The following is a 24977-nucleotide window of genomic DNA, read 5'->3' as shown; positions in this document are numbered from 1 at the left end:
ATGTAATTTTCTTAATGACGAATAGAATTGATTTTAAGTAAAGTGAGAGAAAGAGAGACAAAGAGAGAGAGAAAGAGTTAAGAGAGAAAAATAACGTTGAGAATATATCGTAATAGATTTTTGGGAAATGAGAAGAACCAACTAAACTGCGAATAAATTTATTAGAAAACAGAAAAAGGAAAGTGATGAATATATCACAACAAAGCAAAAAGACAACATAAGCATAAAAACTAATATAGATGCTAAAATTTATATTAATACATAGTTCTATATATATATCCATTTTTTTTTTTTAAAAAAACATATTACTTTAAAACTGTAAACCAATCAAATCATTAAAAGATTGTGTTTGACTTTGAGAAACACTAGTAGTTACTGTACTTTCCAAATCATCCTCCTTGTCGTTATTACCAGCACCAAAGAAACTATAATCAGGATCTATATTAACCAAATTATCCATATTTTGTTTATCGTATTCATTCCTCAAACTTATTGTTATCTCCTGTTGTTCCTTAATCAACAATTCCCTCATTTCTTGTATCTCTTTTGTATCATCCCATTCAGTCTCCGAAAATGAGAATTTATTTACATAATAGAATGTCCCAGAAATATGATGATCTATAACTACCAGTCCCTCTTCAACACACTTTTCCAATTCCTCAATAGTAATGTTATACGACCAGTTAAATTTATTGGATATTTCCGATACAGTTTTCCCATAGTTTACCGCATTATACAAATCATTATTAATATTTTCATAATCACCAGAAATGATTTCTCGTTGTAAAGTCATTAATTTATATTCATGTTCTTGATCTTTCAAATACTGGACAATGTGTTCCCCATATATATTTGCATTGACTTTAGGACGAATTACATAAATGTCTGAATTCACGTATTGTTTAACCACTACTGGCAAATTTAATTTTTCAAACAATTCAATGGCACACTTGAAATCATCACAATTTACTAATTCACTACCAAATCCTTGGTTTCTAATAAGAAACCGATTATACTCAGCAAATAAATCTTGAGATGATATCATTGACGTCTTTTGTGTCAATTTGAAATTTATTGAAAATTCACTAATGTGTCTACTCAATTCTTGATGATATAATGGCGACGATTTTTTAATACTCAATGCAGGAATTACCACCCCTGATGTTGTCGATGGTGGTTGTTTAATTAACTTATTAAAAGATGTTGATAATTTGATTAAATCTTGATACTTGAACATCAATTGTTCCAAATCATCCAAAGAAGTGGTTAATATCATTTCATTTTGTTTTCGTTGTAACTCACCAAGTCTCTCCAATGCATGAATACCACCACCGCCACCACCACTTGCAGTATTATTATTATTGACTGTGCTCGAATTATCAACCAATTTAACGGCATTTTTATTTATACCTCCCTTTTCCTCTAGAATTTGCCATTTGATATCATCCAAAACTTTACAAACTTCTTGATAAAATTTGGATTCCCCGCCTTTACGGAAACTCAATTTGATATATGGTTGATTATTGGTATACAGTTCTTCCCCAGTTTCCAATTTCAAGTTCAGTGGATTACTATTTATAGACACATTGCTTAAACTTTGAGTAACTTTAAATAGCTTGGTATTGTTGTTGTTATTATTATTATTTGATGATTTTAATTCTGTCCCACATATTTCGCAATACCTCAAAGCAGGATGGTTAATGAACGTACATTTCGGACATTGATTGTCATTGTTTGGAGAAACAGATTCAGGTTCTGGAGTCATTGAAGCCGGTGAGTCCTCTCTAATTGGGATATTATTTTGTGCTGAGTCTAATATTTGCATAAGATATGACTTACTAGGTCGTATACCACATGAAGTACATTTGGGTAGTTCGTTTTCATTAAGTTTATAGTCAGCCGCTAGGTGATTATTAAATGAACATATTTTACAAACCCAATCAATTGCAATATTTTTAGTATTGGAACCACTGTCATTGCCACCGATATTTGTAGTATCCGAATTTTCGGTTTTAATATATAGAGTGACTTTTGGTGATCTTCGGAAATATCCCGCAACTAGTTCAGCATTCTTGAACAATTTTAGTTCAACAGCAATGCTCCTGGAGCTATCATTATTATCAAAATAAATCAATCTTTTGTTAGTCAAGTAAACTCTTCCGTTTTGATGATTGATAATCTTTTGTCGGCCTTGATATAGCCCAACATTGTCTCTGATATAAATATTGTATTCATTTTCTTGTAAAATTGGCCTATTGCTCCGATTGATAAGTACTGGATTCCATATATTTAGCCATGATGTTGTCATAATATTGAGGTTTTTCTATATATAAGAGATTAGATCTGACTCGCTCCCACTCCCCATCTATCTAGAGTACTGTTTTTTTTTGCTTCTTGTCTCTCTTTTTTAATCACAACCAGTTTTTTTTTTTTGTTGCACTGTTGCGTTACGTTCATTGGTTTCTCGTCTCTCGTGGTCTTATTCTTGTCGTTGCATGGATGGTAGTGATTCTTTATTTTGTCAGTCGACCCAAATTTTTCACAATTTCGGGGCGTTGATTTCTCTTTCACACATTTTTTTTCTGTTCTTTCTTTCTTCCAACCTTTCTTCCAAACTCATCCAACATTATCATATTTCAATCAATTCTCATTAAGTGAACACCCACATTTAATCTATAAGTAGTTACAACGATTTATTTCTCATTTCTTCCATCAGAGTTACACACAACTAATTTGCTTAATATTGGAAAAACTATTCACTTGATTTTCTTGTCACGAAACTACTACAACCTCCACTCTTCCTTCCCTTCAAGCAAAAAAAAAAAAGAAAAGAATTACGATCTACATTCTAATTTACTAAGTTTTACCCGCTTATAATCATTTCAATTATCAACAACATATAATTATGGCATTTTTATTCAAGAGAAACCCCAAAACTCCACCTGAGTTAGTACGAGCATTAAATGACCAAGTTCTGAAACTAGATTACGCATCGCCTGACAACGCCAAAAAGTATCAAGATGAATGCGCGAGATACTTGAAGAATATGAAAGTGATATTGCATGGTGATGATGAAGTGGAACCACAACCAGATCAAATAACCCAATTGGCTCAAGAGATATACTCGACCGACTGTCTATACTATTTAGTTGTCAATTTACGAAAATTGGATTTCGATTCACGGAAAGATGTTGTTATATTGTTTCTGACATTATTGCGACGAACTATGGCGAATAAATCACCCACTGTCGATTACTTAGTGCATTCAAAACCTGAGATCATTACTATGTTGATCAAAGGACCGGAAAATCTTGAAATTGGATTGATATGTGGCCAGATTTTACGAGATTGCATTAAATTTGAAGTTATCAATAGATTTGTTCTTTACAGCCCCTCCTTTTACAATTTCTTTAAATACGTTCAAATCCCTACTTTTGAGATTGCCACAGATGCCATGATGACTTTGCATGAATTGTTAACCACCCATAGAAAACTAGTGTCTGAGTTCTTGGGAAACAATTATGATGTTTTTATTACTGCTATTAACAAACTAATTACATCGAAAAATTATGTGACTAAACGACAAAGTGTCAAACTATTAAATGAATTGGTCTCACAAAGATCAAACCAACAATTTTTATCAAAATTTTTCGATGATGCCAACAATTTGAAATTGACCATGCTTCTATTGAGTGACAAGCTGAAAAATTTGCAATTGGAAGGGTTCCATACTTTAAAATTCTTTGTTGCTAACCCTAAAAGGTCTCAAAAGGTGACAGATATTTTAATTAAAAATAAGGCTAATTTCATTGAGTTTTTCAAAACTTTTGATATTGCAAGTTTCCATGATAGCAATATAATTGAAGAACGAGATTACACTTTAGGAGAAATTAAAAATCTACCAGATAGAATACACTAACGGTTAGTATATATTCTTTAGCGGTCTATAAATTGCAATCTATGACTTGATGTATACCTTATGTCTATAATATAAGAAGAAAGTAGAAAAAGTTATTCTTTTGTTCTTTTTCCCTAATAGTTCACATGATCAATTATTTTGCAACCCTTGACCAATTCTTGAACTCTTCTTCACCATATTGAATCTTTCTAATCCATTCAGCAACAGTAGCTGTCAATTCACCAGAGTTACCCAAGGCAACTGGAACCTTGATATTTTTACCTCTGAATCCAATATTGTTTATAGGAGAAACAACAGCAGCAGTACCAGCACCAAAAGCCTCAATCAATTGTCCTTTGTTAGCTTTTTCTTCGATTTCATAAATTGTGTATTTACGTTCTGATACAGTCCATTCATCACTTGGCAACCTTTCTCTAGCTAACTCTAAAATGGAATCACGAGTTACTCCTTCCAAAATAGTACCATCCAATGGAGCCGTGACCAATTCTTTAGTGCCATCATCATTTTCGAAAGCTACAAAACAATTCATGGTCCCCACTTCGGTGACATACCCTTCATCACCAAACAACCACAAGTTTTGATGGAATCCTCTTTGAGCAGCTTCAAGTTGTGGTTTCACACATGGTGCGTAGTTGGCACCCAATTTCTTATCACCAACACCGCCTGGCCAAGCTCTGACTGCATAATCAGTTGCTTCTAAGCTAACTGGTTTGAACCCAGACGAGTAGTAAGGACCAACAGGAGAGGCAATAACAAACAAAAGAGCCCTATCTGGTGTACCCACGCCCAATGAGGCAGTGGTACCAATGAGGGTTGGTCTAAGGTATAAAGAATAACCTTTACCTTCAGGTACAAAATCTTGATCTAAAAGTAATAATTTGTCAATCAATTTTTGTAATTCCTCACCTTCAAAAGTAGGCAATGCAATTCTTTCAGCAGATTTGTTCATTCTAATCATATTTTTATCTCCACGGAAGGTTCTGATGTTGCCATTTGTGTCTTTATATGCTTTCATTCCTTCAAATAATTCAAATGCATAATGGAACACAATAGTTGATGGATCTAACGAAAGATTGTGATATGGTGAAATTTTAGGGGTGTGCCAACCTTTTTCTTTGGTCCATTCAATTTCCAACATATGATCGGTAAAGGTTTTGCCAAAGACTAACTTGTCCTTTGGCAACTTTGGTTTGGGATTACTAGTTTTTTCAACAATTAATTTAGAAGCCTCTAACGGTGCAACAGTTGAAGTGTATCTTAACCATTGTCTTGGTTGTACGGCAGATCTAAGTAGTGAGCTAGTTTTCAATATCATGGTTAGATTTTGTTATCAGTCGTAAAATAATTAAGTGAAAAAAAAAGGGGGACGATATTCTCTTTTTTTAAAGAAAAACTACCAGTATGACTAGATTTCTTTTTGATATCTGTAATGACTCAATGGATGAGAAAAATAAACCTTGATTGATCTCGTGAGTGAAAAAAGACAAGAATACTCACACTCTCCGTTTTCGCTCAATTGAGCCAAGTCCGCCTGGAATAAAAGGGCCATACCGGATGGTCACCACTTGTAATATACTTTAAAACTTTAGTGGATCTTGAACCAGATTGAATTCTCTGTCAAAAAAACAGCTTGTCACTTACTAAGAGATTTCATATAAAAATTGAAATCTATACCTTTACTGAAAAATTAAATTACATCTACACACCCAAAGTGAGCTATAAGTATAAGTATTATCACATAAAAAGAGTCACTTTGTTTCAACACACCACTTTTAATCCACTGATACTTTTAAATCAAAAAGATCATTAATATTATCAACATTGCATGGCATTTTCATTAATCTATTCTTAACAGTAGTAGAGATTTTCGTGCAGAACACAATTTTTTGAAAAGTAAGAGAGAAAGTGAGAGGAAGAAAGAAAAAAAACTTCTTTTGTTAATAAGGCAATGTTTTTGAGACAACATAAACCAGGAGAAATAAATTTGTCAAAATAAACAATTCATTACAATCAGAATTGACTAGAAATCTATTGCATTTGATATAGAAAGAATCAATTTACTTTGATCTATATATACATATTATTTTGCTGCACAAGTCATTTGAATTTTTATTGGCACAATGTCAGAAGTATGTGGATAAACAATAGCAATACCCTCCTGCAAACTTTGTTTATTAGATGTTGGAAGGTCTAATTGAGTTTTTTTTTATCGTTTTTGGAAAATACTAACTTAGTGTTGTTGTTTAGGTAAAAAGGACAATCAGGATAACTACGGAACAGCATGTTTTAACCGATGTTCCTCTAGTAGATAACTTTCCAATGAGGAAATGGTCAGTACAAATTTCTATGTTGGACTCTCAAGGTAAAGAGCATCCAGCAAAAATTTTAGACAAAGTTACATACACATTACATCCAACGTTTGCCAACCCAATAAGAACATTGAAACAACAACCTTTTAGAGTTGAAGAACAAGGTTGGGGTGAATTTGATATACCAATTGCAGTTCATATCTTGGGTATTCCAGGGAAAGCTGGTGAACGTAAAATTCAACATGATTTGAACTTTTTACAAGAGAAATATGTGAATGATCATGTGATCAGCATTCCCGTTTCACCTACCAGGAATCCAGCATTAAACAAATTATTAGCTGAAACAGGATCATTACCATTTGAAGAAAGTGGAGCCGGTGCATCTTCAGCCAACAGTGGCAGTATTGGAACAAAAAGAAAATTAGAATCAAGTAATGGAGCTACTGCTACTGCTGCTACTTCTGCTGATAACAAATCCAAAAAATCCAAAGGTGCCATGAAAGGTAATATCGATTTAGAGAAATTATCACAAGGATTAACTAAATTGAGTGAAGATGACTTGATTGTTGTGGTTCAAATGGTAACCGACAACAGAACCAACGAGATGAATATTAAAAATGATGTAGATAACGGTGAATTCACTATGGATTTGTATACTTTACCAGACTCGTTGTTGAAGAGTTTATGGGATTACGTGAAAAAACACACTGGTGAAGCTTAAAGAAGCTATTACGATTATTTTCTAAAATTTGTATTTTTTTCTTTTTATTTTTCAATTTTATTTTGGTTGATATATACTATCTACTGTTAAGTAAACTATAACGATAATAATAAAAAAAAATTTGTAACATTCTTTTATAACATCAATTTCATAATACTAGAAAAAACTGATTTATCTTGTTGTTGGGAAGTAACATATTAAGGTGTGTGGTTAATGTACTCTTGTGCTTGAGTTTTTTTTTTCTCTACCCTCAGTCTCGCTCTTTTTACTTCTTAGACGGACCAAACTTTGATTGTAGCATCCCATGAACCAGTTGCCAAAGCTACACCATCGGGACTTACTGATACTTGATTGATCTTATTCAAATGTTCACTTCCAATGATACCAACAATCTCGCTTTTTAATGTATCCCAAACAACACAGCCATATTCAGAATAGCACGAGTAGAGAAACCGACCGCTTTTACCGAAATCCAAAGAAAACACACCTTGATTTTCAATAACTGATTGCAAGCTGTTGACACTATACTGATCAATGTTGCCACTACTACTTCCATTACTATGTAGCAATGAAGTCAGTTGCTCGTCATATGTCTGAGCTGTTGTATTTCCAAACCTTTTCATGTATCTTTCATCAGCTGGTGAAGGTATCGTCAAGTGTAACAAATTCTGTTTGTTTCTTAATTCCAGACTCAAAGAGTAATGACCCAATTCACAATCAGACCTTAAATCGAATAACCGGATCAGTCCATCGTCAGAACCTGTTGCAAACGCATTACCATCTGGAAACACCTTAACACTATTGACATCACTATTAGATATTCCAAATGATTGTGTTGGGGTTGGAGATCTCAAATCCCAGATTTTAGCACTACCATCAGAACTTCCAGATACAAATAAATTGGCACTAAGGATATTTTGCGGGAATGTACTCAAACACAAAACATCTCCTGAATGCTCCACGAAATCTCGAGACTTGGTACCTTTTGTCAAGTCCCATAAGGCACATGTCATATCACCACTGGCGGTTACAATGGAATTACTGCCAATAAATTCACATTCCGAAATGTATGCCGTATGACCTTTGAAAATTGATTGTATAGATTGATAAAAGTTGCCTTGCATTTGATAGGTTCCATTTCTTTCTTCAGTGACAGGAAAATTTGAAGTGTCCGGTTTGATTTTATATATTGTGCAGTTATTATCCAACCCTGCCGATGCAACTAGTTTTTCATTAGGCGAATAGCTACAAGTCAACACCCAAGGATTGCTCAATTGAATAGCATGTTTTTTGAAACCAGTAACTGCATCCCATATTATCATAAATCCATCTTGAGAGGCTGATAATATCTTCGAGGAATCACTACTCCAGCAGAGTTTGGCAATTTTGTTTTGATGTCCTCGCAAGGTGTTGTATAGTGTTAGATTGCATGAGTTTTTTGGTATTTGACTGACATTTTGGGAAATGGCTTGAATTGTGGCATCTTGGGTCCTTCTTTTCACACTAAGAATTTCAGTGTATAATACTTTGGCTTCATTTCTTGCAGTATCAATTTGTCCTGTAATTGAAGATAACAAAGACTGTTGTTCCTGTTGCAGTACCAGCAGTGGCAGTTGAATTAACGATTGAGCAAGATAATCGGACATATTTTTGTAAAACAGATCCCACGAATGAACTCACAGGGTACTACTTAGTGGATGTTAAAGTTTTTCTTTTTTTTTTCAAATTGAAAGAACTTAAAAAAGTATGTTACAATTGAATATGGTGTGTCAATTAATTGGCTTTTTTCTTTGAATTGTTGATCAACAGAAGAAACGGGAACAATTGAGTCTTGGTAACGAAAAGAGAAAAATTGCTTTCTATGTCAAAAAAAAAAGAAAAAAACCGGAAATGAATGGCAAATAGAGATTAATAATAATAATAATAATAAGAACCAACAGAATCAAGAAGGAATTTACACGAACAAAACGAAGTTTAATTTTTTGGGGGGAGGAAGGGAGTTTTATTTTATTTTATTTTTAAAAAGAAATCAATTTACATAAAGACTTGGATACTTCTGTTTTAGTTTTCTTGATTAACCTTTTGTGTGATGTTGTTAGTATTGGATTTACTATGTTTTGGAATTAACAACAATACATGTTCGAGTTAACCATCAGATCGAAGAAACACACTAGTGTTCAACTTTAGCCACGTGCAAATAAAATAAACTTAAATATGATTCACTTTTCAAATTCTGTATCTAAAAATCACACTGTTAACAATAGAACTCTTTGACCATGTCTCGAGAATAACTATAAATGAAAAAAAAAAAGTATTTATGTCTTGTAAATCATTGCAAATTTGCACAAAGCTTGGATAATTAAGTTTTGCATGTTAAAATCCGTCTCAATTTTTATTTCTCCAGAGTAAGCGCCACTGTACTCATTTATATACAGTCGTAGGATATATCTCAAGATACACATAGTCATACCGCCAACAGAAAAGAGATTTGTTACCGCAAAAGGTTTGTGCATTTTGATCAACTATTGTGATCCTGCTTAAGTTAGCTTGAACAATTATTCAAATCAATTTACACCTTAAAGATAGATTAATTAACAATACAAATATAATGCTACATGGAAATAAATAGTAAATATAAAAACTCCTATTTATCCAGACTTTCTGGTTGTTGGATCTGCTCTTGTTGTTGTCGATCTGGGTGTTGTTGATCTGGTTGTTGCTGATCCGGTTGTTCTTTCTCTTGTTGTTGTTGATCCGGTTGTTCTTTCTCTTGTTGTTGTTCCTCCTGGGGTTGATCTGGCTGCTCTTGCTCTGTTTGTTGTGTCTCCTCGCGCTGCTCTTGTTGCTGCTCTTGTTGCTGCTCTTGTTGCTGCTCTTGTTGCTGCTCTTGTTGCTGCTCTTGTTGCTGCTCTTGTTGCTGCTCTTGTTGCTGCTCTTGTTGCTGCTCTTGTTGTGGCTCTTGTTGTTGTTCCAGTTGTTGTGCTTGTTGCTCTTCTTGTTGTTGCTTTTCTTGCTTTTCTTGTTGTCGCTGTTGTTGTTGTTGCAATTGTTCCAGCATATTTGGAACAGGTGCAGCAGCAGTTTTCTTAGTAACGTTATCCTTTTTCCGTTTACCATCATCTACACCACCTGTAACACCCCGCAAATAACTAGGAATTTCCAAACCGCTTCTAAGAAAAAACTTTTTCCAATTTCTTGCCTTGTCTTTTAATTGCACTTGAGTTCTATTCTTCAAAGCTTCCGAAATCTTTCCACCTTGACCAAATAATTCTAGAATTGTTGCCCAATGTGGACCCTTGAGTTCTAATGCATGCCTTAAAGCCTTTTCTTCTTCTCGAGACCACGCCCGTCTTTGCGAGGGCTTTGGCACTGCAATATTTGCTTCTCTCATCTCCGACACTAACATTTTGTTAGGATCTACAACAGATGGTGTCGATGAAGCTTGACCAGAAGATGAAGACAACTGATTTGGCATTTGAGTAGAACCAGTAGTATTATCAAGCAATTCCTGAGTATGAGGTGTGTCTTCCCTTCTATTTTTCATTGTTTTACCCATTTTTCCCCATATCAAATAAGCAATATTCTTCGAGACATAATCAAACAAGTCTCTCAAAAATGTAAACCAATCATATTGCTCACTCAAAGGTGTTTCCTCGGTGTAATTTAATAAGAGCTCCTTTCTCTGTTTGCATCTCCACACAAAGTCAGTTTCCGTTGGACTCAACAACTTTGCATTCCTTCTTGACATCAAATAAACATGGAGATCATCGGGCAAAATGTCCTCCAAAATTTCTTCCTTTGATCTCTCTCCAGCCTCAATGGCTGAGATATACGCTTGGGTCTTCAAGTCTAAATACAACGTGGCTTGAGGTTTTAACAATTTTCCGACTCTCGCACCTACGGGACTATCAGTACTTTGTAACCCATTTTGATAACCTCCTAAATTGGATAATGCATTCAGAGGGTCCAAATTATTCAGCGGACAAAAAACATCTAGGAACGATTCATTAAGGTAAAAGAACCCAATTTCCATCGTACCTAAAGTGGCTGCCAAAAATGTCGCCAAGTTGACTTTACGTAAAGTAGATTCTATACTTTGTTGTTTAGGTTTAAAAATGCTAGGGGTTTCTTCTCCTTCCTTCCACATACCAGGAGCTATATGTTCAACAGTTAAAAATGGATCATCTTCACTGTATAATCTTTTTGTAAACTCAAACAAAGAAGTTAAATCTCTATAAGTAGCCCCTGCTGATGTATCTGGGTTAGAGGCCAAATCAATTATTTTTTGGTACGGACTAGTTGCAACTGTACGTAATAGCTGGGTTGCTAAATTGTCCAACGTGGGCAAAGTATTTATTAACAATTGGATTCTTGGTGGTAAATATACTGGAGCAATAATCGACAAAGGCAAAGCAGAAAGTGTGGCAGAAGAAAGCATAGCACTAGCCAGAGTATGCTGTTCCAATTGAGAAGATAGTGAAGTATACGCAGCATATGCCTGATTGGTGTTGAGCAATTCAGAATCAGAAGGAACAATGGAAGATATTAGCAGCGACCCAGAAGGCTGACCATTTTCTTGAGTTGAAAAGTGTTGTCCTCCATCACCATGACCCTCCATGGCTCGCTCTATTTCAAGATTTGTAGCTTGTTGGTATTGTTTGGCAATCATTTCTAGATCTTCTTGTTCATTAATCAGGGAAGACGCTCTTTCGACCTCATTTGCAGTAGAAACGGGTACTGATATGGAGTAAGTTGTTTCGGTTGTAGAGGGTTGTCTTTCTTGGGTTGGCTCTATAGGCTGCAGTTGCTCGTTATGGTTATTTACAGATTCAAGTTCAGTTGGCACTGAGGTTTCTGTATTTGCATCTAGTTTTTGGCGTTTATCATTTGGTGTTAGTTCCTGTGGGGTCTCCACGGATTCGTAGGCTCTTTTGTTAGTTTCACTTGGTTGATTATTTTCAGTGACAGTTTTCGTGGAGTTAGTAAAAAGCTCATCTATCTCATCTACCAAATCTCTTTCAGACAACAGCATCTTGGTTGTAGATTCCTGTTGTTCTTTCAATTGAGGGTCCACTGGCGAATTTTCAATGACTTCTTCTGTATCCTGCAGTTTTGTTACGCCAATAACGTCTGTATTTGAATCTGTAACATGCTCAATTCCTTTGGTTTCTTCTTCGCTGGATTGCTTCTCTACGTCTTGATGTTCTTTATCTTTATCTTGTTCTGTTTCATGGTGTTCTTGATTTTGCTGATAATCAAGGTTAGCTATCGATTCCTCTATATCTTTTTCTAATTGATCGGACATTATTTTTTAACTAATCTTCTCCTTGAAACTATTACCTCATCTGAACTCTTTGTTTATAGTTTCCCATTTTTTTCTTTCTTTTTTCTGGCTGTATTAGGTGGAAAAAAAAAAATAAAATACAAGTATTGTGTATCAAAATATATGCAGGATTGAATGCGCTCAGCAGAATATATCAATTTTGCTAAGCGGCCAGTTTGCAGTTTCGAGTTTTCCAGCACTTTAATTTTGAAAAAACAACTCTTCAAGTAGGGCTTTATAAAGTAGGTAAAATGACTAGTGTTTGGTAGTTACAACCCTTAAGTTGCAGGAGTAACATCTTTGTAAGACTATACACCATCGTATAGAAGAAGAAAAGATAAAATAAGATAAAATAAAATAAAGAAAACATTAAAAGACCAAATAATGAATGATCAAAGAGTGATGCGCTAATGATTATGGTATACCAGAGCCAAGCATATATTCTCTGCATTAAATAAATACAGTCCAAGAATTTTTGATTTTGACAATCCAATCATTCCAATGGGGAAAGTAATGAATCTAATATATGAGGCAATCTACATCGGGGAAGGCAAACCGATGACTTTTGTTTAGCGCGAGTCCCATAAATAGTAAGAGCCGCTAATAGTCACATTATTTCAATTTGTTTTTTACACTCCCGGATTTCAGATCCTGTAATATAAATTGATACCCAGATGTCCCATAAATTTATTTCATTCTTGTCCCTTCTTTTTCTTCTTTCCTTTCTTTCTTTTTGTTTTAGTACTTCATCAGATCTCCATATCATAAAATGTCTAGCAAATCAGTTTCCTCCCTTTACTTCCCAGAAGAACCAAAAGAACCAGTCGTTGTTGATTCACACGCTAAAAGCAAAGAAATTGCTGACCGTTTAGGTAAAGTCTTTGACAATCGTGGCGTTTACTTTGTTGCCGACTATGAAAAGTCCGTTGGTAACTACATTGCTGATGTTGATGGAAACGTTTACTTGGATGTTTATGCTCAAATTGCTTCTATCCCATTGGGTTACAACAATCCTGCATTGATTGAAACCGCCAAATCCGACAAGATGATCAGAGCCATTGTTGACAGACCAGCCATTGGTAATTTCCCAGGTAAAGACACTGATGAAATTGTTTCTGAAATTCTCAAGGTTGCTCCAAAAGGTCAAGATAAAGTTTGGTCTGGTTTGTCTGGTGCCGATGCTAACGAATTGGCATTCAAAGCCGCTTTCTTTTATTATCAAGCCAAGAAGAGAGGTTACACCACACAATTTTCAGAAGAAGAAATGAAATCAGTTATGCAAAACGAAGCTCCAGGTTCTCCAGAATTGGCTATTTTGTCATTTGAAAGAGGTTTCCATGGTAGATTGTTTGCTTCTGGTTCTACCACTTGTTCCAAACCAATTCACAAATTGGATATGCCATCCTTCAAATGGCCAAAAGCTCAATTCCCATCTTACAAATACCCATTGGATAAATACGCCGAAGAGAACAAAAAGGAAGATGAAAGATGCTTGAAAATTGTTGATGACATCATTCAAAACAACAAGATCCCTGTTGCAGCCGTATTGGTTGAACCAATTCAATCCGAAGGTGGTGATAACCACGCTTCTGCTGAATTTTTCCAAGGTTTAAGAGATATCACTTTGAAGCATGGTTCATTGTTGATCATGGATGAAGTTCAAACTGGTGTCGGTGCCACCGGTGTTATGTGGGCCCACGAAAGATTCAACTTGCAACCACCTCCAGATTTGGTCACTTTCTCCAAGAAATTCCAATCTGCTGGTTACTTTTTCCACGACCCAGAAATCATTCCAAACTTTGCTTACAGACAATTCAACACCTGGTGTGGTGATCCAGCAAGAATGATTTTGGCTGGTGCCATTGGACAAGAAATCCTCAAGCATGATTTAGTCAAGAGAGCAGCCGAAGTTGGTGACTACTTGTTCAAGAAATTGGAACAATTGCAAGAAAAATACCCTAAATATATCAAAGACCTTAGAGGAAAAGACAGAGCCACTTTCATTGCCTGGTCTTTGGAAAGTGGTGAAGCAAGAAACAAGTTCTTGAGTGACATGAAGACTGTTGGTGTCAATATTGGTGGCTGTGCCGAAGACTCTGTTAGATTGAGACCAACTTTGGTTTTTGAAGAACAACATGCTGATATCTTAGTTAGCGCCATTGACAAATTGTTGGGCAGTTACTAAGCAAATGGAAAGATATATAGAAATAGCTTGTATGTGATTATGTACCTAATGTGATATAATACGATAATAATAATGTATGGAATAAAGCTGGACATTGTTCTGGAGAGGGTGGTATATTATAACTTTTTTTTTCCTCTCTCTGTTTTTCTCCTTTTACCCCGGGATAGGACCAATTCCCGATCTGAAGGGTGGGGCTAATCGGCTCCGCAAATGTCGAAATTGGACGCTTGATAAATCTCTCTCTGTTTCTTCGTTTCCACAGTAACAATCAAATCAGAACAAACAAAAAAAATTTTTTTCTGAACCTCTCTCCAACTATCAGTGTCTGGTATATCAACAAATCCAAATTTTGGTTTATATACACAGATACAGATACTTACTACTGTTTACCCTGAACTTATATTCCTTTGAAGTATCTGGATTTTGTGTTCATAGTTGAAGTGTATATGGCAAAAAGAATTTCAGACAACTATGGAAGAATACAAGCTACAGCCGATTGCCAAGGAATCAAATCACCTTCTATCTGATATCAAAAACTTCATAAAGATAGACTCTAATGCTTCGTTTATTGCAGGGGGTATTGCCGGTGCCGTTTCCAGGACGGTTGTATCACCGTTTGAAAGAGCTAAAATATTGTTACAACTTCAAGGACCTGGATCGCAACAAGCATACCAAGGAATGTTCCCCACAATACTAAAGATGTACCGGGAAGAAGGCTGGAAAGGTTTATTCCGAGGGAACTTATTAAACTGTATTAGAATATTTCCTTATAGTGCTGTCCAATTTGCAACTTTTGAGAAATGTAAAGACATCATGTTGCATTACAACCCACGTGACACACAACAACTAAATGGATATGAAAGATTAATAGCTGGTTCTGTTGGTGGTATAGTGTCTGTTGCCGTTACATACCCATTGGATTTAGTCAGAGCTCGTATCACTGTCCAAACCGCGTCACTAAGCAAATTAAACAAAGGTAAAATGGTCCGGGCACCGAAAGTAATGGAAACTTTAAAGGACGTTTACAAAAACGAAGGGGGAATTTTAGGATTATATCGTGGAATAATACCAACGACTTTGGGTGTGGCTCCTTATGTAGCTATCAATTTTGCACTTTATGAGAAATTGAGGGAGATGATGGATAGTTCACCACGTGACTTTTCCAATCCTGTATGGAAGTTATCAGCAGGTGCAGTTAGTAGCTTTATTGGAGGAGTATTGATCTATCCCTTAGATTTGTTAAGAAAAAGATACCAAGTAGCAAGTATGGCAGGCGGGGAACTCGGGTTTCAGTATAGATCAGTTGCGCACGCTTTGCATTCAATTTTCACCACCGAGGGTTTCTTTGGTGCTTATAAGGGATTAACAGCAAATTTATACAAGATTGTACCTTCAATGGCAGTCAGTTGGCTATGCTATGATACATTAAAAGACTGGATAAATAGATGGTAATTGTATGTTTTTCCAACACTCTAGACTTATAAACAATAAACATTCCTGCATATACATTTCTGTTTCTGGCCAACCAAATCTTCTATTTTAATTGAGAATGACATGATGAAAAGTGAGAACAGAGAGAAAAAAAAAGAAAAATATAGAACCATTTTTTTGTTTTTTTATTTTTAATTTGGTTAGTTTTCTTTCACAACAACATAGTTCAAAGTACTCATATATTCATTTCACAATGATACCAACTAGAATCTTACTCAACGGTGCCAAAAACGTTAAACCAAAGCTTACTTACCCAGTTGAATTAACTCCATTGTTTGCTGCTGTCGGTGTTGCCCTTGTTTCAGCAACTTTTTTCACTTACAGACATTTCACTTACGATAAGGAATTAAGATTATGGAAAAACGCTGACTTGTCCGAATTGAACAAAGTTTTGGACAAAGCCGTGGAAGAAGAAAAGAAATAAGGACACCAAACTCAATCGAATCTGAACTTGGTTTTGTATTGTCGAATTTAATTTGTTTTTTTGATTATGTACTTGCGTTTGCCTTATATCTGGAGGAATCTTTTAAAAATATATATTCTTGTTACATGAAATAACGATTAGTGAATTGTGTAGTACAGAGATGCAATAATTGTCTTCATTTTGTAGACAAAACAGAAAATGAGAAACCAAAAATTATGGTATTAGTATACTATTTACAGAATCTAACAAGCTTGTTCAGTTAATGGATGAGACTATACGCTCTTTATGTTCCTCTTCAATATTTGTGTAGTAATCAGTGACATCGTTTATCTGATCCAAATTGTCAAGTGCCCTTAAATACCCTTTCGACAGTTCTTCAGGGAACGGCACTTGAGAATCGGAATTGGCCAAGAATCTAACAGTTGATTCATGCAATTTATACCCTTTGGCGCTCAAGTCGTTTGAAACTTGATTAATGGAGGTGGGATCACACAATAGTCTGTAAAATTTATGTACTTTTCCTGGGACAAACTCGTCGTCAAATTCAAACTCTTCAACATCCTCAGCACCGATTTCTAATGCGACTTCAAATACATCATCAAAGCTTTCATCGTTATCCTTCGGCAAAAAGATGACCTCTCCCATTTTATCAAACATGTACAGACATGGACTCAATGTAGCTTGGAAATAAGTCATTGCATTCTTGACCATCAGGACTGTTCTTGCCTTATTATCAGTAAGGGCATTAACAATAATAGCAACACCACCTGGTCCCATAAATTCATATTGAACATTTTGAAGTTGTGCAGTATCTGTTAGTTCACCACATCCTCTTTTAATTGCCTTCTCGACAACCGCCTTCAGAACATTTAATGCTTTTGCTTTCTCTAACAACTGTTCTAATCTAGCATTACTTTCTTTGCCTCCCACACGTACACAACTCTCAATTCTTCCCGAGATCAATGTTGCTTCCTTTGATTTTCTAGCATCATTTTTGGCCTTGTCGTGTCTAATGTTCTGCCATTTGGAATGACCAGCAAATCTTACCAAGGTTAAATTTGTATTGGCACCGCGTATCCTCGTACTGTTTCTTGTAATTAAACTTTTAATCATCGAGAGTGTGTTTTAAGTTTCTATGAAATATCTGGAAAATTGTAACGAAATTTAAAAAGAATTGAAAAAAATAAAATAATAACTACGAGGTTCTCTGAAGAAGACAAAAAAAAATATCCAACCTAAGAAAATCAACAATAGATTGAGATTCTGGGTATCTTTCAGTGCGCGAGTAATTGAAATTGTCCAGAAAAAAACCACCGACATAAAAGAATCGACCACCTTACCAGCTTCCCGCTTATCATTTGTCGAAAAAACAAACTTTCACGACAACCAATCACATACATACAATCTTGAATCTAATCATGAGTGAAGCTATGGAAAAACGTAAATTGGTGGCAGCAATTGCTGATGAAGATACCGTGACGGGTTTACTTCTAGCTGGAATTGGCCAAATCTCCAACGAACCAGGCAAAGAATCCAATTTCTTAACTGTTATACCAGGAAAAACTACGGTTGAACAAATTGAAGAAGCTTTCACCACTTTCACTTCAACTAGAGATGATATTGCTATTTTGTTGATAAACCAACATTTGGCCGATTTAATTAGATTTAAAGTTGACAGTTTCTCAAATGCCTTTCCTGCTATTTTAGAAATCCCATCCAAAGATCATCCGTATGATCCTGAAAAGGATTCTATTTTGAAAAAGGTAAGAAAATTGTTTGGAGAATAGATGTATTAGTCTATTTGGAGTTTCCACATATTTTTTTTTTGGCATTCAGTTTCAATTAGCTTCTATTTATATATTTATCGATTTTATTCGTCAACACACCTAGTGCATTTCTGACTCGAAGTTAAGTAACTGCATATATACGTTTAACTGGAACAATTTATATTTCTTTAAAAGTATCTTAATATTAAAAAGCAATCATGTAATACACACGGATATTTAGATTTTACGAGTTTACTTTTTCTTATTATTCTTCTTTTTCTTTTTATTTTTCTTCTTGGATGGTGAACCAGTTGCACTTCCTTCTGATGACTGTTCAGAAGTTTTATTAGATTTCCCTTCATTGTCTGCATCCTCATCCTCATCATCTTCGTCATCATTGTCGTCTTTTCCAGCTTCTTCACTTGCGGAGTTGTTAACATTAGTAACATTCACGGACTCTGTTGGTTCTGTAGATGTTGGCTCAGTTTCTTTTGCAGCAGTTGCAATGTTTTCATCTCCCTCAAGTGGAACTGTATCAAAAGCATCATCTGTTGCAGTTTCTTGTCTCTCGGTATTATTGACAGTACTATTCACTTGCTCTCTAATGTCATCAATTTCCTCCTTTTCTGGTTGTTCTGTTGCATCTCCTACGTCAATCTCTTGTTGGCCGTCATTGACCTGTTTCAATGTTTCATCTGATTGGTGAAGCTCTTGGTCATCCACTGAGGTTGGTTCTAGTGTTACAGCTGCGTCTTGGTCAGCTGGAGATTCTGCAACGACATCTTCGGTTTCAACCGCAACAGGAGTAGATTCAACTTTGGTGTCTATTTCATCGGTTGGTACCAGTTCAATTTTTGTTGATTCACCCTCAACAATATCTGTTTCCTCATTTGCGATATCTGGAGTAATGATATTCTCAGAAACTACTGCAGAAATTTCCTCTATAGCGGGTTCTTGGGTAACAGAATCCTCTTTGGCATGATCCACTTCAGTAGGTTCGTCCTTGACCAGTTCTTTATTCAAATCTGTCTTTGGTAATCCCTCTTTATCAGGCACTGCTGGTGATTCCTTTGGTAAACTTTGAGCAGAAAAATTACCTGCGGTCTGAGAAGTTGTCTTTTGCCAATAGTTTTTTGCAAATATGTCGGGTAAGACACAATCTTTCACATAAAAGTCTCTAACACCAACTATCCTTCTTTCTCTCTCACAGGCTTTCAACCACTCTGGTCTAATGATTGGAATGTTCATATCATTTGCCTTCACATATTCAGGATTTTGTTTGTTTTCTCTAGTACAGAGGAAATGTGTAGTGTCGACTTTGACTTGTTGTTGCACTGGATATTTTGCCCCCATATTCTTCAATGCCTCTTCAATGTCCTCCTTGTTGAATTGATCATTAGGCGTAAGGTCACCAAGACACACAGTGATTCCTGACAAATCAGTCATTTTGTGGGTTGTTACCTCAATTTCATTCGACAAGAAAGTACCAGCAGTGGTATCCAAACGTAATTGTACTTTAAAAGATTTGTCAATTGGCAATCCAGACAATTTTGAGGTTCGATTATTTAATGGCTGAGGAATTGAGCCTAATTTTTTACCATCTTTGAATAAAATAAGATTTTTCAATGTGGCGGTGCCCAAGTTTAGTTTATCCCATTCTAAAACACACGAGGTTTGAGTAACGTTCTTGATTTTCAAATTTGGTGGTTGTGGCAAATTTGTAGCAAATGTTTGTAAAATCTCATCCTGAATTTTGGTAAATTTCTCTGCCTCTTCTTTTTCACTATCGAAATCTTGATCACATCTGATTTTGATGATTGACCCTGCTCTGACTCCATTTGGTAAAAGAATAGTTGGAAATTCAATTAAATGATGATCTTTGGTTAGCAAAAGTGCCAAAGAAGCATCAAGTTTACCTACTGTTAGTGATACCTCAACCATTGAATTGTTATTAAATATGAAAATTAAGTAGACTTATAAGGTTGATTTGACTCCAGGTATTTCACTTTTTGTTGATTAAATCAGAAAATCTCTCTCTCTTTTTTTGGTTGTCTTGTTTGTTTTTGAACACTTAACGAACAGCAAACAAAGTCGTGCGATAATAATCAAAAAACCATAATCGTTTGGATAAAGACTTACCGTATCATCATGGGGTATCTCTTGCCATACAACACGTTTACCATGTTTAATGGCGAGTAAAATATTCACAAAACAAATAGAGTTGAGGGTATTCAATTGTTATTTATTGGTGGGAAAATAGTTATCTCATCTTTAATAAATCTGATTCGTAATAGAATGGAACGCTTACAGTAATTGTATACTATAGTGTAAAAGTTACATTGGTGACAAATACTATACAAAAGAATTTAATGTATGCAAAGTTCGATGAGTGGAAATGACATAAAAACATATTCTATATGGAAATACCCATGGCACGCAAATCGCTATTGATTTCTTCATCAGTGGCTTTCTTTAATAATAACTCATTTGATTGATCATCCAGGATTTCCTCACTTAAAGAAGAAGAAATGGCACTAGGAAATCCATGAAATTCTACTAGACCATTCAATATTCCCAATTGTTCGTTGATATTGTTACGTTGTTTTACCAACTCTATTAGCGTATTTTGTTTCTGCAATTTCTTGGAGACTGACAGTTCTGCCAAACCATCAATGTTTCCATTCACTATGGATTCTTCTATCAGTATAGAACCATTAGGTATCGAAGGAATAGCTGCAAATGTGAAATCGGGAACTAACTGATCTAATTGGTTCCTTTCTTTATTGATTTTATACCATAATGATGTCGTATCAGTTATCATTCCATTCTTTGTATCCATCAAATTCCTTAAGAAGTTCTGGTGTATTGAAGTTCTAGTAGCAATGGTCTCTTTATCGACACATTTTAATTTATACATCAAGTTAGCATTAGCTAATCTGAGGCCATCTTGATAAAATTCATTGATTTTTCCATAAATTTTCGATAGTTCTGGATGTGAGCCATCAAGACATAGTTGTAATTCTTTTTCCAATAGTGACAATTTGTCTTTGAAAAGTTTGTCTCGAACTTCTGCAAATTTCGCCTCTATCGCGATCAACTCTTGAATAGCTAGATTTCTTTGTTTATTAAGATCAACATCGTCTCGTTCCTCATTTTCAATAACGACTGCATCTTCTTTGTTTTTTTGCACAGCCTCACTATTCGCCACCTCTTCAGCATTTGGGGCATCAGTATTGTTGCCATTATCATTGTCTTCACCTTCATCTTCAGGCTCTGCCTCAGCACCATTGTCCTCTGCGCTAATTTCCTGGTCATCTTTAAGGACAATGAGTTCAATTTTTTGCTGATCATTGTCCAACTTGTTTTTCTTTTTATCGTTTTCAACTATTTCAACTGTTGGTGTGTCCTTTTGCTCCTCTTCTTGTGCCTTGTCTTTGAGATCTGAAACAGGGGTTGCTGCCTTAAGCTTCTTGGTGGTTTGTTCATGTTCATCGTCAATTTCAAGTGTTCGCTTATGAGATTCACCGTTTATTGCTAATTTATTTCCATTGGAATGCAAGTTCAGATTATTAAGTTCGTCTTCGTCCTCATCATCGCCAAAATCAGAGTCCACATCCTTTAGTCTGGCTAGTTCTGTTAATTGGGATAAATTTTGCAAGTCAGACAATCCATTGCTTTGTCCATTAGAGCCATCTTCGTCTTGCACTGTTCCTATTTCATCCAAGAAATCCATTTTATCAGTTTCAGCTTCTGATTGGTTTTCATCTAAATCACTCAACTCCGAACTTTCATAGCTGTCTCTGTTTTTCACGTCATCCCCAGTGGTAATATTTGAATCTTTGGGTACTTTATCGTCGTGGTCTAACTCCTTTGCAAACTCTGTTTCTATTTCTTTCAAAACCTCTTGAACTGCATCGTCAGCTTCCTCGCTTCCCTCTTTGCTTTTGGTGTTGGTATTGTTACGGTTTTCATCAATTGGTTCTCTTTCTTCCAAAAACTTCTCAATATTGTCAATAGTGCTTTGGATTTCACCATCTGCTTCACGCAATGACAAATCAAAGGAAACTGGGGATGCAGTAATATCACTCAACGGCGATTCTCTGCCCAAGGTAGTGTTTGCTACTTGGTTTGTAGTTGAATCAAGGTCACCATCACCATTTGAGATGGAATCTCTTTTAAGCGGGGTTGTAAACAGGGGATTCTCGACCAGCTCGATATTATTGACTTCTGTTTGTGCTTGACTCATAATTAGTATCTATGTTAAATGTAGAAAACTATCAATCTCGATTTTCAGTCTAACTGTGTCTTTAAATCAATCAGTATCCAAAATTATTTTATTTCAAAACTGAAAATTCTTTCTATCTAATAAAAACTCTGGGATATTTTTAAGAAACTCTTAACAGTGATATATTCTCGAGTTTGAAATGTTCTTATTTGTTCAAGATTGATGACGAAAGTGAAATAGCTGTTTGCTAATGTTGATCGTTGAGTCTTGGGATGAAAATAAAAATGTAGAAATATAAAAAAAAAGTAGGCAAAAATAACAAAATGTTTTAAGCAATTAATACAAACTGCTAGACAATAGAAGTAATAGAAATAGAATAAATGTTGTTATTAGTAGAATAATAAAAAAAAGAGGGAAGAGATATTATAGAGGAGGTCGGAATTTGTTGATTAATGTTTTTTTTTATTCAAAATAGTATTAGTAGTACTACTAATGATAGAGTGAGTGAGTGGGTGGGGGGGTGTGCATAGTGAACAAATTTTCAAACTATTAAGTAAGGAAATTTAAAATATCTTTAAACAACAATACGCAAGCAATTCCACACCCACCCACCGAATTGATTTTGATAGTGAAATCCATCCCAGCTTACATACAGGAAACACATGCGTTCAATATAGATAAAAAGTCAAAAGTTTGAAATTATCATAATCTTATATCTTCGTTTTTATTTCTTGGAAATACTATTCGGGTGATAGAATTATATTCCTTCCCAACTAACACTGATATATTCTTGTGAGTTAATGCATTCTGTGGGTATATCGCAAACTGTTTGTGGTTCAATTTTATCTAAATTGTTTACCAATAATGAAACACATATACAGACCTCGCGTATTGAGTTTACAGTACTTTAATGAAACTTGGTATTTAAACATACCACAATTGTCGTAGTTATCCTTGTAAATTGTTCAATAGTGACCATCAATAATTCTTTGAATACATTTTCAATTACTGTCTTTCATTTTGTATCTCAGAAAACTAACCCACACCAAAAAAAAATTCGCATCATCTCATCGCCAGAATTTCTTTTGTAGGTTCTTCAGTAAGCATTTTAATATCTTTTTAAGTCATTTCTATTATATCTTTAATAACAATAATTATAATAATAAGAGAAAATGTCAAGTTTTGCTAATTTATTTGGAAAGTCTACAAAAGTGGATGAAAATATAGAGCAGTTATTCAAAAACACAAGAGATGGGCCGGTTTCGAAGGATGAACTTGTGAAGAAACAAAGAACTGTGATAAAAATTCCAAAGGTCACTGCTCCTAAACAGCAAACCAATGAAAATGAGTCTACTTTGAACCAATCTGCTAATGAATCAGACGAAGAAGAAGAAGAATATAATGATGAAAGTAACGAGGGTGATGACAGCGACGATGCCGAACAAACTGAACCTACATCTAAAAATGATGATGAAAATGAAAACTTGGAAGCACAATATTTTGACAAATTGTTAAGTGAACAAAATGAAGAGCAAGATGAATCAAAGGAATCCTCTGAGGCAAAATCTTCAAAGGTTGCAGAAGAACGCACCAAGGCAAAAGTTGCCACTACTGTTGATTTAAAAGAAAAGGAATTGGAAAAAGCTGATAGAACTGTATTTGTTGGAAATGTTCCAGCAGACGTTATCACATCGAAAATTATTGCCAAAAACTTCAAAAATTTGTTTAAACATTATGGGAAAATTGATTCTATCAGATATAGATCCATTTCGTTTGATGAACATTTGCCTAGAAAAGTTGCATTTGCAAAAAAGAATTTACATAAATCAAGAGATTCGGTAAATGCCTATATTGTATACAAAGAGAAACCTGCATCAATTGCTGCTAAAGAATTAAATGCCACTGTGTTTGAAGACCATCATCTCCGAGTTGATCATGTTTCACATCCAGCACCTAAAGACAACAAAAGAACTATTTTTGTTGGTAACTTGGATTTTGAAGAAAAAGAAGAAACTTTGTGGAAATATTTCAATAGTAAACTTGATCAGGATGTTGAGTCTGTAAGAATTATTCGTGATTCAAAGACTAATTTGGGTAAAGGTTTTGCATTGGTACAATTCAAAGACACTTTATCTGTCAACAAAGCATTATTATTAAACGACAAGCCATTGGAAACTGGAACCCAGAAAAAAGGTCGTAAATTGAGAATTTCAAGAGCCAAATCTAATGCTAAACCTTCCTTAATGTCACCTAATCATTTTGATAATCAAAAGAAGAAGTTTGCAGCTGGTAAATCTCAACAGAAATTAAATGACAATCAAAAAACAAAAATTGGAAGAGCTCAATCAACATTAGGTAAAGCCGATAGATCTACTGTGGGAAAAGCTAAAAGAATTATCTTGGAAGGTCAAAGAGCCACTAAAGGAGAGGCCATAAAGGGAATAAAAGGATCAAAGAAAGGTAAAAAAGTAAAGAAACCAAGAATTAGAGAAAGATCAACAAAGTTTAAGGAAGAAAGAAAAACAATGAATAAAGTATAGTTATATAAGTTACAATTCTTGACTTGTGCATATTGAAACGAATAAATAATTAAGCTTCATATATTAAAGCAAAT

General features: G+C 35.0%; 14 protein-coding genes across 14 annotated transcripts; 7 read left to right on the top strand and 7 right to left on the bottom strand. All coding sequences in view use genetic code 12, as the record gives it.

Moving 5' to 3' along the window:
* Positions 1-310: 310 nt before the first annotated feature.
* VPS36 (ESCRT-II subunit protein) lies at positions 311-2308 on the bottom strand (the record flags this gene model as incomplete). Its single annotated transcript, XM_715826.1, has 1 exon — positions 311-2308. The coding sequence occupies one exon, from the start codon at positions 2306-2308 to the stop codon at positions 311-313; it is 1998 nt and encodes a 665-aa protein (XP_720919.1).
* Positions 2309-2905: 597 nt separating this feature from the next.
* On the top strand, positions 2906-3919 carry HYM1 (Hym1p; the record flags this gene model as incomplete). Its single annotated transcript, XM_715827.1, has 1 exon — positions 2906-3919. The coding sequence occupies one exon, from the start codon at positions 2906-2908 to the stop codon at positions 3917-3919; it is 1014 nt and encodes a 337-aa protein (XP_720920.1).
* Positions 3920-4052: 133 nt separating this feature from the next.
* BAT21 (branched-chain-amino-acid transaminase) lies at positions 4053-5234 on the bottom strand (the record flags this gene model as incomplete). The annotated part of the gene is made up of 1 exon (XM_715828.1): positions 4053-5234. The coding sequence occupies one exon, from the start codon at positions 5232-5234 to the stop codon at positions 4053-4055; it is 1182 nt and encodes a 393-aa protein (XP_720921.1).
* Positions 5235-6039: 805 nt separating this feature from the next.
* Positions 6040-6949, top strand: TAF14 (TATA-binding protein-associated factor; the record flags this gene model as incomplete). The annotated part of the gene is made up of 2 exons (XM_019475224.1): positions 6040-6048; positions 6167-6949. The coding sequence occupies 2 exons, from the start codon at positions 6040-6042 to the stop codon at positions 6947-6949; spliced, it is 792 nt and encodes a 263-aa protein (XP_019330769.1).
* Positions 6950-7221: 272 nt separating this feature from the next.
* STE4 (G protein subunit beta) lies at positions 7222-8595 on the bottom strand (the record flags this gene model as incomplete). The annotated part of the gene is made up of 1 exon (XM_715830.2): positions 7222-8595. The coding sequence occupies one exon, from the start codon at positions 8593-8595 to the stop codon at positions 7222-7224; it is 1374 nt and encodes a 457-aa protein (XP_720923.2).
* A 998-nt stretch (positions 8596-9593) lies between these two features.
* Positions 9594-12254, bottom strand: TBF1 (Tbf1p; the record flags this gene model as incomplete). Its single annotated transcript, XM_715832.2, has 1 exon — positions 9594-12254. The coding sequence occupies one exon, from the start codon at positions 12252-12254 to the stop codon at positions 9594-9596; it is 2661 nt and encodes an 886-aa protein (XP_720925.2).
* Positions 12255-13041: 787 nt separating this feature from the next.
* Positions 13042-14457, top strand: UGA1 (4-aminobutyrate transaminase; the record flags this gene model as incomplete). Its single annotated transcript, XM_715834.2, has 1 exon — positions 13042-14457. The coding sequence occupies one exon, from the start codon at positions 13042-13044 to the stop codon at positions 14455-14457; it is 1416 nt and encodes a 471-aa protein (XP_720927.2).
* A 471-nt stretch (positions 14458-14928) lies between these two features.
* Positions 14929-15909, top strand: CAALFM_C204180CA (uncharacterized protein; the record flags this gene model as incomplete). Its single annotated transcript, XM_715835.2, has 1 exon — positions 14929-15909. One exon carries the CDS (start codon positions 14929-14931, stop codon positions 15907-15909), a length of 981 nt encoding a protein of 326 aa, XP_720928.2.
* Positions 15910-16141: 232 nt separating this feature from the next.
* On the top strand, positions 16142-16372 carry CAALFM_C204170CA (uncharacterized protein; the record flags this gene model as incomplete). Its single annotated transcript, XM_019475223.1, has 1 exon — positions 16142-16372. One exon carries the CDS (start codon positions 16142-16144, stop codon positions 16370-16372), a length of 231 nt encoding a protein of 76 aa, XP_019330768.1.
* Positions 16373-16627: 255 nt separating this feature from the next.
* Positions 16628-17485, bottom strand: CAALFM_C204160WA (uncharacterized protein; the record flags this gene model as incomplete). The annotated part of the gene is made up of 1 exon (XM_715836.1): positions 16628-17485. One exon carries the CDS (start codon positions 17483-17485, stop codon positions 16628-16630), a length of 858 nt encoding a protein of 285 aa, XP_720929.1.
* Positions 17486-17802: 317 nt separating this feature from the next.
* VMA7 (H(+)-transporting V1 sector ATPase subunit F) lies at positions 17803-18159 on the top strand (the record flags this gene model as incomplete). Its single annotated transcript, XM_715837.2, has 1 exon — positions 17803-18159. The coding sequence occupies one exon, from the start codon at positions 17803-17805 to the stop codon at positions 18157-18159; it is 357 nt and encodes a 118-aa protein (XP_720930.2).
* A 231-nt stretch (positions 18160-18390) lies between these two features.
* CHS5 (Chs5p) lies at positions 18391-20079 on the bottom strand (the record flags this gene model as incomplete). The annotated part of the gene is made up of 1 exon (XM_715838.1): positions 18391-20079. The coding sequence occupies one exon, from the start codon at positions 20077-20079 to the stop codon at positions 18391-18393; it is 1689 nt and encodes a 562-aa protein (XP_720931.1).
* Positions 20080-20551: 472 nt separating this feature from the next.
* On the bottom strand, positions 20552-22384 carry CAALFM_C204130WA (Rpd3L histone deacetylase complex subunit; the record flags this gene model as incomplete). Its single annotated transcript, XM_715839.1, has 1 exon — positions 20552-22384. One exon carries the CDS (start codon positions 22382-22384, stop codon positions 20552-20554), a length of 1833 nt encoding a protein of 610 aa, XP_720932.1.
* A 1151-nt stretch (positions 22385-23535) lies between these two features.
* Positions 23536-24903, top strand: CAALFM_C204120CA (uncharacterized protein; the record flags this gene model as incomplete). The annotated part of the gene is made up of 1 exon (XM_715840.2): positions 23536-24903. The coding sequence occupies one exon, from the start codon at positions 23536-23538 to the stop codon at positions 24901-24903; it is 1368 nt and encodes a 455-aa protein (XP_720933.2).
* Between the last annotated feature and the right edge of the window lie 74 nt (positions 24904-24977).

Source organism: Candida albicans, chromosome 2 (assembly GCF_000182965.3).
Source record: "Candida albicans SC5314 chromosome 2, complete sequence".
Lineage (NCBI taxonomy): Eukaryota > Fungi > Ascomycota > Pichiomycetes > Serinales > Debaryomycetaceae > Candida > Candida albicans.
Note: the sequence above shows the minus strand (reverse complement) of the source record. Positions and strands in the feature narration are given on the sequence as shown.